This window comes from Spea bombifrons, chromosome 4 (assembly GCF_027358695.1).
Source record: "Spea bombifrons isolate aSpeBom1 chromosome 4, aSpeBom1.2.pri, whole genome shotgun sequence".
In the NCBI taxonomy this organism is placed as follows: Eukaryota; Metazoa; Chordata; class Amphibia; order Anura; family Pelobatidae; genus Spea; species Spea bombifrons.
Window position 1 is genome coordinate 45,474,261 of NC_071090.1, and position 13,544 is coordinate 45,487,804.

The 13,544-nt window shown below is 36.0% G+C and overlaps 1 protein-coding gene across 4 annotated transcripts in view; it reads right to left on the reverse strand.

The window, feature by feature from the left end:
- Positions 1-4,922: 4,922 nt before the first annotated feature.
- MSRB3 (methionine sulfoxide reductase B3) overlaps positions 4,923-13,544 on the reverse strand; it is a 42,593-nt gene continuing 33,971 nt past the window's right edge. For all 4 annotated transcript variants that reach the window (XM_053462769.1, XM_053462766.1, XM_053462768.1 and 1 more), the window contains 2 exons: positions 6,552-6,649; positions 4,923-5,077 (listed from right to left, as the gene is read on the reverse strand). In XM_053462769.1, coding sequence (XP_053318744.1) covers positions 4,925-5,077; positions 6,552-6,649 — 251 coding nt within the window. In that variant the 3' untranslated portion in view covers positions 4,923-4,924. The remainder of the gene's footprint in view (positions 5,078-6,551; positions 6,650-13,544) is intronic.

Consider the following 13,544-nt stretch of genomic DNA (forward strand, 5'->3'; position numbering starts at 1 on the left):
CTGAAAGCTGTCAGGAAAACCATTCATTTTATTGTCTGGAACAATTCATTTATACTACTAAGTGTTTTTCACTCCAACGCCATTATAATTTATTGCAACAAAATCAATATGTGCTATAGTAAGAAAAACAGATGCCACATATACTTGGGGATTATTTGGCTATTTAGTAGGAATTAGGGTCCACATCTGAATCAGAATCAGCAGGTGTGTGTGTAAAGCACAGAACCAAAGCCAACATCTTAGCAATGCAAAATGAGTTCTTTGCCATAACATATAGGTAAGGTACGTCTTAAGGGAAGGTGATCCAGACTGCCACCTAAGATGACTGCATGAGTGTGTGTGCTTAGGAACATTGCAGAAGGTAATGGGGGGCAGCTGAGAACGGTTCTGGTTATAAAGGAGGAGGGAGCCAAGGGAAACCAAGAGTAGAGGACTTGTAGAGGATGAAAGGTGGGGGTTTCAATATTGTCAGGTGGGGAAGCAGAGAGTTCAGAGCCTCTTAAGCACACATTTTGTTTTCCCCTGCTCCATATTTTTCCAGGTGCATGGACTCAGGGCACCAGGATGTGAATAAGAGCAGAGAGATATGTACCAAATGAAGATCTAGCAAACAAAGCTTTAAAGTGGGTGCAGATTTGATGGACCCATTGGGACTCATAACCCAGTCACAGCTGCACCCCTCCCAGCACTATTGTTACATAGATTGGCTGCAGAGGATTTGATAAAGACAAGAAATACAAGAGATCCACCCTAATGTGTATCTGGTGATGTCCATAGATCTTTTCTTAAGGCTAAAACACATACCAGAAAGACAGAGGGAAGTAAAAGGAAACATTTACAGCCCGATGACTGAACAAACAGCATCATTTCTTATCAATACTTAATTTGCCTTTGGGTATTTAAAGAAAATTACCAATATCTTTGCTAAATGTTGTACATGGTCATGACAAAGGCTCTAAAACCTACCATGGTGTTAACAAAGCAGGGGAGTGCTTTGTACCAGACAACTTTCAAAAGTCACGTTCAAAGTAAAAATGATAATATCCCACTTCTTCCCAAATACAATAAAGTACAGTTCTAAATGTTATAGCAACTACAGATCCCAAAGAGGCATTTAACTCTTTTTGTCATATATTACCTTAACTGTTAGAAATTATCACAAATGCGATGTTAAAATTCAACAGCTCCAATTTATGAAATTACTTGGACAATAAATAAAATATTACATGTTCTGCCAATTAGAATACAAACCATGGACAGAACACTTGTGCAAGATAAGTAAGATAAGGTGGATGTAAAATAAACAGTAAAGTAGGCTTTCTGGAGTTTCTCTTTCTTAATAGTATAGAATGAGGCAATTAGGTGTCACCAGATACATAATGCATACATTTGACCTCATCTGCATGTCATACCTTTTTGCACATGGTTGAGTGCTAAGGGGAATGACTCATTAGGAAAAAAACAACTGGAAATACTGTAAAAAAAAAAAAAAAAAAATAACCATGTTCTAAATAAATACTAATGAACATTTAAAAAAAATGATGCTTTTTCCATATGAATGTTCAGGAGTGTTTTTTCTATCTTCTATGTTTGATGTTTTGTTTCAACCAGAGAAAATATGTTTCTATGTAATGTCAAAAATATAAAGATATATTTTTGAATTAACATATAAATATTATATGTTGTGTGTTATTAGAGAAAATAAATCTCTAATGCAGACTCCCTTCTCAATCAATTCCTCCTATACTGCTTAAACTCTGCCCCCTCTTCTGCCAAACATCCCTATTATTCTTCTTCATTAATCAATACAAATCTGATCCACAACACCTAATCTCTATCAATATTCTCTCCTCCATCCTTGTCCTCCTCTTCATCCAGTCCTGACACCCGTCAAGCCTTTGAAGAATTTATCAAGCAAACGTTTGATACACTCAATAATGAAATGTCATGCAGTTACTCTCAAACACTATCTTTTCCTGACCCTTAAACCAACACTTTTGACTCTTTTCTCTGTGGTCACATAGTCTGATGTTTCATTCATTCTCAAGCCTCAATATCCATCTCCAATTACCAACCTGAAATTCTTAAAGGAATGACATGGTTTCTGTCATTCCTTTTCAATGTTCCTTCTGTGTATCATATGCAAACAGCTCATCATTGAGTCTCATTTTCTGTATACTCTTCCATTCGGTCAACTCATAAAATCCTTTGCTTTCATTTGCCATTTCTATATAGCCTACACCCAAACCTAAACCGATCCACTCCTTCGCTTTCAATGGAAATTCTGCATGAGGTTATAGTCTGCCTCACAGCCGTCTCTTCCTGAATGGCTCATCATTGACTAAAACTTAATATGTCAAAAACCTAGCCCTACTAACACCTCACTTCAGTCTTATTGCAAGTTTTGTAGGGGTAACTCTGGTTTCAGATCTTTCACTTTTTTGCCCCACATAAGGAAGTAGCTAAAAGTTGTCTCTTTTTTTTAGAATTATTGCAAAAAAAACCTTATTTTTCTCTCACGCTTCAACCAAAACACTTGTGCATGCATTAATAATCTCCTGTCTAGACTACTATAACACCTTAATCGTTGGTTTTCCTGCTTCATGTATATCTCTCTACAATCTGTTCTCAACTCAGCCACCAGATTACTCTTTCCTCCAGAACACCATTCACCAAAAATATGATGCCTTGGCTATGAAGCAGTGCATCATCTTCAAAATGCTCCTTCTTACCTTCCATGCACTTCAGTACTCATCCTGTACTACATCTCTGATATCCCTACATGTATATACACACCCTCTGAACTCCATCAATAGTGGCCATGTCTTTGCTCCTTTAACAGCTACTGCACTATCCCGTCTAAAGCCCTTCTCTCTTAGTGCTCCGTATCCCTTTAGTTCCCTTCTACCTGACTTTCGTAAAGCTCCAACTCTCATAAAGAGGCAATCAGGGTCACTGGCATACACTCTAACATGTCAAGAGACTGTTGTATTGATAATGTCTTTCATCAAATTTACTTTTTCTACAATTATTTTTCTAAATGGGTGGAGTATTTCCTCAACCCCTTAAGGACAATGGGCGGTCCCTAAACCCATTGAAAACAATGCATTTTGAGCCCGTACATGTACGGGCTTTGTCATTAAGGGGTTAATATAGTGGATACAACAAATACAAGTGATGAGATAAACCATGAATGTTGCCCTGCTATTTATAAATGGATAAAATATCTCCCGTACTATTACCTGAGAACATTTTTTGATGGTTTGGTATACAGGCATGAGTTACAGTGCCCATAACTTTAAAACACTGCTGTTGGTTGAAGCTAGGTTGTAATTTTTTGTTTATCAGAGTAGCTATCTACTATGTGATCATTTAAGTCCTGAGTCCATATAGCTGTGATAGATGCATTATTTTGCTTAGATGGGGATCTAACAGCAGAATAGGACAAAATCTTTCTAAATCAGCATGATCGAATTCCGTCCTTTATCACATGTTCCAATAAACATTATCAGTTCAGATTTATTATCCACAGTCTTTTACCAAAGACAAGGTCAAGCCTATCTCCATTTAAAAAACGTATCCCTCCTCCCGAACTCTGCTTTCTTCCTTAAGATGAATAATTCAGTGCAATTTTGTTTTACTCTGTTGACCAATCGGAATACTGCGTTGTAAAGAGACTGGATAATAGATGTTCCAATTAAACAGACGGTTAGTAGATGTCAATTTACGATAGAGAGGTGCTAACCGAGTTGGAAGATCCCTTTTTATTCTGTAAACTCAAAAAAGGCCAAACATTATCATACCTTTTAGGTTGTATTGAATTATTGTTTAATGTTCTCACAAATTCTTCAAATTGTGTTGGTGATCCTGTCTATATTCAAACAATGTTGTGTATATATATCTCATCCTGGATCTTACTAAAGAAGTATCACCATTGAGGAGATGTTTGGGTAAGATGGTGGTTTTCCACCAGCCTAAATAGAGGTTAGCATAATTAGGGGCACAGCAAGTGCCCATTACTGTGACCCTAGTCTCCTGATATAGTGTTCTATTATACAGGAAAAACATATGGATGCGAATGAACTTGAGCAATTTTAAGATAAATTTGACATGTTCGATTGTGAAAGATTTCCGATTTACAGTATTTGCAGTGCCATGATGCCTACCTGATGCAAGATGTTGTTTTACTGAGGCTACTATAATTTCCTGCTCAACAAGTGGTATTGATAAACTATTTTTTTAGCACGTACCTACAAGGCTATGATTCAACCCTTGATTATTAACAAGAATACGTGACCCCCAAAACACCACAGAAAATGAGCTATATTAATAAATATTTTTAATACAAAGCAGAGTGTAAGGGAAAAAATCTTTGTTTTGCACACACATTCTTTCTTTTCCCTTTGGGACACTTAAAGCTGAATGACAAAATGCATGTTCCATTGTGCTTTATCATCTCCAGTGATGTTCTGGATTTCTACTATTGATGAGAGATTTGTTTAAGTTGAATAAGACCCAGGTCGAATATGATGCTGATACAATGCACAAGAAAAATACGTTTTATTTTTTTTTTTGTTTTGCATGAGATCCTAAAAATTCTTAATAACACTAGATGAAAAAATAAGTATTCTTAATTTGTAAACGCTCAAAAGAATATTGCTATTATTTAATGCAGCTACAGTGCAGCGTTTCATAATGTCAATAATATCACATTAGAAAACATTCTATTCATTTTACAAATATATACATATGTAAATTTATGTGGGTTTCACAAACAGGGAGAGTGAAGAAAAATGCTATATTTATATGTTCTGCAAACTATGGATTTAGTGTAGCTATAGCCAAGGAGCATTGACTTCAGAATTAGGGGCTTCCTCATAGCCACATATTATATAAAAAAAAAACACACTTTTAGTTATTTCATTCACAATTCATTCTTTTCAGATGTGGACGTTGCACCACTCTGGTCACCATCAGAAGCCTCCGGTACAAAGTTCAGCGACGCAGAGTTTATACAATATCTCTTGCCTGTAGGACGAGGGCCATCATCAAAGATGTGCCCAAGGTGGGCACCGCACTGAAATTCAACAAATGAAACCATTACATATCTGAACTTTGCTGACAATTGATTTGTTTTAAGATAAATAATCTAAAAGATAAAAAATCATGTTTGCAAGCTTTCAATCTAGAGGGAAATGGTAACATGTAAAGTGTAGGATATCGTGGTGGAAGAGCTAGTGCAACATTTAAAGATGTACAGTATGTATTGGTCATCTAGATAGGTGCAGCTGTCTGAAAATAATTATCTCGGAAATAAAACAGTTTTAACACGGAAGGCAAAACAATATTTCTGAATACTAAGTTGTAATTGGATAATAAACACATGTTGATGTAAGTTCCCATTTAACATACTAGAGAGCCCAATTAATGTTCTAAGTGGAAAAGTACCTTTAAAACAAAATGCGAGCCACTGTGTGAGACAAAGAGAGACCCTCAACAGCAAGCCACCCCCAAAAATATAAGCCAATCATAAAAAGGAAGGCTATTAACCGGTTTTAGAATAGTGTATTTCAAGAAATTATATATTTCTGAAGTATTTAAAAAGTTACCTGAATAATTAAATGTAATAATCACCTGACTTCAAAGGCTTACTGGTTAATAAATGCCATATTTTAAAGCTTTATGAAACTAAATATATGTTAACATAAACACTGCTTCCATGTACCACTCCTTACATATACATTTTACAAAATATATGACTGTTAAAATGCAAGTGTGCAGTATCTTATACCATGTACAGGTTGGTTTCCAAATAGTTATGGAATGTTATTTCCTGTCACCTTCCTAAACTGAAAATATATTACTAGTGCAACAAGGTGTAAAGCTCGCCATAAAACACTATGCTGTGTTTCAGCCTCTGTTGGTGGCTTTCTGGCATCCAAAACATAGAACCATCAGCTAACTATTTATATAATGCAGTGTAAAGTTTCTCTTTATTAAAAAAGAATAGGGGACCCCATAATCAATCCCAAAACTCTTCTGTGACAAAGAGGGTTATCATTTACTTAGTACACATGTTCACAAAGTTTCATCCAAGAAACGATAAACTACTTCCTAGCAGATCAAAGGTTATGTGACGGACATATCTGTATTCAAGACTACCCAGCATTTTAAAAGGCATCACTTGGTTTGTATATCCCTTTAGTTAAAGTTATATAGGAGTTCATTCCTTAACTAAAACACTGCAAAACTTGGGCTAGCATTAACTTAGGTAAGAGTAATGTGACTTTTTATATCTATTTTTGTATTAACCAATTGAGATATCCTTAGAATACACCATATGTATCTTTCTTTTCTTCCACAATTGAACTACATCCTGTACAGGTAAAATATTTACTAACATATGGTGTAGTCTGCTTACAAATACATTTTGTTATGCTAAGATTTGTTTTCTAAATAGTCCCAAATAACAGAAAAGTAAATTAAAGAATGGAAAATGTTAAGCTTGTGTGCATATCAGGCATCACATTGAGTTACAAGTATATACCTACCTGACTGCAGCTTGTCTCCACCCTGTGCATGCCATATGCGAAGTCATCATGAAATGTTATGGCCTCTGGATTCATAACATCATAAAAAGAAGGCCAGCCTGCAAAAAATGCAAGAGATCATGATTTACTACATTCCCATTTTTCCTCATTTTTAATGTTGATGTAGTTTCCAGCTCCACCTTTCAAAGGTGCAGGATTTCAGTATATTCACACAAATGGCCCAGATAAAGGATATGTCAAGAAGACTGAAGCACCTATGATGTCATCAGGTAATACTGACTACATAGACTTAATGGACAGGAGCTGGGTACCCCTGATGTATTTGACATTCCACTTGGTGTACGAGCACATGCTTCATCAGTGTTTCATCTTACGATTAAAATTTTTCGGACCCAAATCCTTCAGCCTACCACCTTTCCTGCTCGGGTGTCTCACTTTCCTAGGGACACAGAATTATTTGATTGATTGATTTATATACATCTATCAAAAACAGCCCCCCTTCAAACAGAACAATTTGGACTTACAGAAACAAAAGTTGAGGAGGGCTCTGCTCAAACGAGCTTACAATCAAGAGGAAAGTTTGGTGGATATGTGTGTACCACAGTTTTCTATACCGTGAAATGCCTTGGTAATGTGTATATACACTGCAAAAAATGTGCTAATTGAATATATTGTGTAAATAAATGCATTATTCTTCTAAAGCCTTACTGAGTTATATAAATAGCTATTAACTCATTATAAAAACAACAAAGTTTCAGAAAGCTCCAACAGTCCGAGCTTTGCCTCTCACCGCACCCTGTGTCTTCTCTGGCCCTAGAGAAACGTTTGAAGGTGTGGAATGTTTGTGTATTACACTTACACCAGAAATGACTGAAAATCAGCATACTAGTCTGGTATTGAAACCTTTAAAGACTTTTGTACCATTGATGGCACTGAATTACCTATACCCCTTAAGGTATATCAGATTATTTGTATGAGGTGATGACTGAAGGATGCAGATCGGCAGTGCCAAGACATCCAACATCACTATTTCGTATTCTTGATGCTGAGCGTGGCTAATGTTGATGCAAACATGCTAAAGCACTTTTAATATAGAGAGCTACAAAGAGCTCAACTTTATGTCACTTTGGGCTACCATTACCTTTACAGTTAGAGAAGATGTAAGCGATGTAAGCTGGAAACGTGTGCTGACAATGTGACAATTCTATGCTGGATTCATGAAATAGGGAGTTTTCAGTGCCCTGATTTTTACTATGTACTATGAAAGAGCAAAATTAAGAGACCTTCTCCTGCAAGAAGTTTTGAGATGGCCCCGTATAATGCATAGATAAAATGTGAGATTTTGCTTAAACATAACAAATATGAGACATCTTAACAAACAGATTAAAAAAATAATGGTGTTGCCTGAATTTGAAGACCGTATGTTTCACCTTAATAAATATACAGCACTTTAAATGGTCTATGCCCTAACCCTAATAGGTGAAAAATAAGGCATTATACATTTACTTTGTATTATTTAAACTGAATCCCCCAGGCAGGCAGAGCCATACAGTTTGCACACACATTTGGAACCTTTCAATGATAATGCATAAAACAAGTAAGTTATAGCCTAATAATATCAGTCTTTTGCATTATCCTTTATATAAGCATATGCAGCAACAAATAACATGTCTGAACAATTCTGAGAGTCAAAGCATTCATGGAAAAACAAGTAAAAGTCCAACAGATGGAGCAAAAGAGCTAAGAAACCATGTAGTGCTCATATTCCTGCAGAGCTGCTACAGTCAACACAACAAGGCAATGGGGGGTTCCATTGGCAGCTCAGTTATAGAGTATACATACACATACACTCACACACATACACTGAAGGTGCAGGGGTATACTAGACATGGGCAGACACAGGTGTAAATCATATCAGGTGCAAGCACGGGTATAGTTTATAAGAATATATTCGTAAATATTCTCAACTTCTTGTGTGACAGTAGCACAGCTTTGTTAGTGTTGCTTTGCATTAAAGTTGTTATGACATTAATGCAACTTTGTATTATATTGTGGCGGTATGTGGTTCTGTTCCTTGGGGTCTTAACATTTCAGTTTCATGTAAACATATAATTATAGTTTATTCAATGATAACATGTGTGGTGCATTCCAAAGATTTAATTTGCCTGCACGGTATTTTAGTAGAAAAAAATTAAGATGCAGATCATTGCATTATCCAATTTAGCCATTTTCTTACAGGAGGAGGCATCAAACGATTATTAAGTATATCGCATTAACTTTAACAATGATAGATACGCTTTTGAAGACAATGAGTGTAATACATACACAGAAATGGTGGATTAGGATAAGCATCTGATAAAATATATAAAATTCGTTTTTTCCAAAGGTGATTTTTAAAAACATAATGGAGGGGGGGGGGGTTTAAAACGTAGTCTTATTTTTACAGTGCATAACGGAAGGTTCTTGCTGATTAGATCATATACATTTGAATTTGATGGCAGATATGAACCATTCGGCCCAATGATATGTAGAGATATGTACAGTATAATAGTACAATCGGTCTGAAAACAAAACCTAGTGGTCATAGGAAACAGACATTAGCATCCCTTATTCAAGGCAAACTCACAATCATGTTGTCTAAAACATAGAAAATTAGATAACTATTTGATCATATTGCAACATAAAGTTCATATTCCACACTCTTTGCGTGAACTGAGAATTCCACATAAGAACATATTTAATAATCTTATATTACACCGTTACATATCCTCTATCAAATCAAAGAATACCGCATTTGTTAAAAATGTTTCTCTAAAGAAGAGTAGCCACATTGCGGCAGAAACATCTGAATTATCCTCTAAAATCAGAAAATCATAGGGAATTCTATACGGAATTAAGAATACTCGTTCGGGTAGATATCCTCTGGTATGCTTGGAGGAAGGCGTCGGGTCTGACATGCCAGTAGTGCGGGCCGGAATATAACCCTTTTGGGAGCAGGGGAATGGGAAAGAAATTGCTGCTCAATTTAAAAGTAGAGTTTAAAAACATTCTCCTGATTATTACGATGATTAGTCATTGGAAATATCAACAGAAGTATGACTTTTAACAAACAAAAAAGTATTGGATTTTTTTCCCACTTATGGACATGTGAATCCTTAACCAAAAAAAACATGTTTATATTTGTTTTAGACACACTTTTCCTAGCTAAAACTAATTTAGAATAAATGATATTTGATACAAAACACAGGAACATTTTAATAATTTATAGTTAAGTCCAAGCCATCAACAATTTTATTTCTGGTCTTGTTTAAATAATGTATATCTTCTGTGCACTGGCTCATTACAAAAACACTCATACACATTCTACCCCGGGACACTAATCAGTCCTGAAATCTCGGAATCTCACGTGTCAAAAGACATCACTTTCAATTGGCTAGACATTTTAAACAAGAATAGAAGAGTTTTCTGTGATTCTCTTGTAACCTGGATTTCACCTCGTTTTAAACACACAGAAGGTAAAAGGATATCCTGTGGCATTTCTTATGAATGGTTAAATGATCCAGTACATGTGAAATTCTATATCAGTGAGTGATGAAAACCTGATTGGTCTGTGGCCTACTAACTACAGACCAACAGCGAATTGAAAGGTTTATTCATAGAATTAGACACAAGCACGACCAAAGGGAAATACATGAGATCCAAACAAATGAACAGTCTGCACTCCAAAATGAAACGGCTAAAGTTTTTAATGAAACTACTTTGGATAAAATGAGAGACACCAATTTCCTTGAAAAGCATAAGTCCGCGTAACCTCTTTCCCCAGGTATTTTACACACAGACCTAAAATCTACACAGTACCTTAAATGGTTTAAGGAGCCAAGCTAAAATCTAACAACTACAAAGACTAGAAATTCTAGTAAGGGACAGGAAATCGTTAAGGAAATGTATTAAAAATACCTTTCGACACTTCATAGGTGGACGTGTAAGTACATGGGCCTTCTACCAGATTATATATTAGGAACACAAGGCATGGGCCTTGGTCTGCCCATAGCAGCTCACTATAGGACAATTGCTCAGTAGGGGTTGCTAAATGACCCTACACTACTGTGTGTGTGTGTGGGTATGTGTAAATGCACATATGTCTCAGGGCCTAATCCTGTACTGGTTCAATAATGTACTAAACCACTAAAACTTACAAATAATACAATCTTCTTTGGAACCAGTATAGAATATCTCTTGCTTAAAGTATATCCACTGTTACCCATGTAATGCAGTTTATCACCCTGTCAACATTTGCATAAACACTCACAGTATTTAAAACATTAGGTCAGATTTCATAATCAACTACAGAAATAAAAAATGGGGTGTTCTGGGTAGTAGCATCTGCTGGTAAGCTTATGTTAGGCTTTGCAGGATTCTGCTAGGGTGTTTCACATCACACACGTAAATAAATGTTTACTGTCTGCTGGGTGACAATATCTCAGTGGCTGTTGGGTGAACACTCAAAGTAATCACTGGCTTTTAAAGAAGGCTCTTCTAACCATGGATAGTTTCTAGAAACATTCCAAAAGATTTTAGTATGTATGAATATATCTAGTAGCAGAGAGCTCAGAATTTTAATTTGCGTTTTGTTGCTCTCACACTCTCACTCACTCTCCAAGTCTTCCTATCTTCTTTGTGTCCCCGTCTTCTTACCCTTGGCTCTGCTTCTTCTTTTGCCTCCTCTTCTTCTTCTTCTTCCGTCTTCATTCTTTGTGCATTTCTCTCTGGCATCAGCTCTGCAAAAGTCTCTGCACACATCCTCCCCCCCCCATTGTAGGAAGCTGTCTCCATGTGGTGGGCCGTGGCTCCACCCTTTCGTGGACGTACTCCAAGAAGCCAGAATATTGCAGATGGATTTCTGGAGAAAGAAGTGTTTCGCACCTCTATTTCTCCACGAATCCATCTGCAATATTATGGGTTCTTGGAGTACTCTCCCCCTTTTCTCCATTAAGAGAAAGTAAATGAAGGTGTAAAAGCCGAATGGAAAAAGCCCTCTGAATTTCGTCAGAAATCATTTTTGGTCCAGGTGCACAAGTCTAATATTTAGTACTGTTCTACATTTATGACTTTGGTAAATATATTTACACCTGCAGACATATCAAGATAAATAAAGGAGGAAACCAGAACAACATATTGTTAGCAGCACAAAATAAGAATATTCCATTATATTGGCCACCTAATCTATTTTATCTTCTTAGATAGTATGAGAAGTAGCCAACAGTCAGAATGATGGGAATCAAAGTTAAGCAATGTTTAGAAGCCCCTATTTTGATAGATAATATGCCAATGTTTAACTGCTTTGCAGATAGTAATCAGCAATGCAGTGTAGAGGAATATGCCATTTTTATTACATTGCAATTATTCATGGTGGAACTTTTAATACCGTCAATGAAGAATATGAAGGCTATACATATAGTGGATTGTTCAAGAGAACACGCCTTATGTTACATGAGCACATTTAAATCTCAGTTCCCAAAAGGATGCAGTATCTGTTTTATTTGTATTACGACAAAACAGACTCTGGAACACACATTTACAAAATCTACAATAAGAGACTATGATCAGATTGCAATGATGAAACATCACTGCTTGCCTCATTCTGCCTTCACGACTCAAAAGACTTATAGCTTAGGTTTTACACCCCCCCAAAATACTGTAATTAGAACCATTCTTTTTAATTTCATGGGTATTTTATCAGTGACTAATATCAAACAATGCCCCCATTCCTTTTGATTCCTCAAATACATTTGACAAACAATCTATTTTATTTAGTATATCTTGGACTTGTACATCAGATGTAACTATGCAAATTGTAGTGTCCTGCCCCTGGCTTAGGACCATATACAAATTGGTTATATAAGCACCAAAGATGTATACGAGCAGGGCTCTCTCCACCTTATGTATTGTTTTGTCTTAGCCTGCCAATTCTAGTCTCGCCATACCCCTTGAATATATGTTTTGTATGAAGTGCTGCATAAACTGTTGGCGCTATATAAATAAAAGATAATAATAAAATGTTCAGTACATATGGTGGGTGGGTTGCAAATAGGATGAAGGAATGCCATTCATGTGCTTCTGAGGAAAGATTTTATGTTAACTTGGTCTCTCTGTTTGCCTTGATAGTGTCTAACTATGTACAACCACTGGTTGTTCCATCAACCCGACATTAATGGAACATCATAACTAATTGAGCTCCATCACATGCCACCCACAACTTAAAGGCTGGATCTGGAATCTTCAAAATCACTAACTCATTTCAACAAAAAAAACCAGGTCAGTATTAGATCATCGACTGACTTCTGGCAACACATCGTTCCTGTTAAAGTGGTCAATGCAGCTAAAGTATAGGATTGTCAAATGTCTTTGCTTTGAAAAGAACACATCACCCACATTCACATTTTAAGAGCTACGTGGAGATCAGAGAACAGATTTGTTTGAAATATGTGAAGTGCAGAGTTATTTCAGGTAAATGTTAAGTACAATTATACTACACCACTATCCTTTCCCTTATTTCATCAACAATTTACCTGTGTTTCGTTTTAAGTTTAATTTGGGAATCCACTTACATAGTAAATGTTTACATTAAGAGGACATGAGAATGTGAGATATATTTAAACTGTCAAGGATGTTGTGAACAATTGCAGCTGTAATTGGAATGTTCTGTGATCTCAGTGTTATCCTCAGCCCTTGCCTGGGAAACCGTACACTATTTTAACTATTGTAATTAAATGTTCCTGTGTGATATATCTTACATTTGTCCAAGTGTAGTTTCACTGAAATCCTTCCTTGAATATATAAGAAAATGGCAGTAATATATTGGAAATATATCTGTCTAAGCAAGATTCACAATTTTTTGATAATTTAATATTTTATTTTTAATCCCTTTTGCAGTGTATATAGTGAAACACTATAAATACTATACAATATATATCTGCATTTCTGGACACTTAT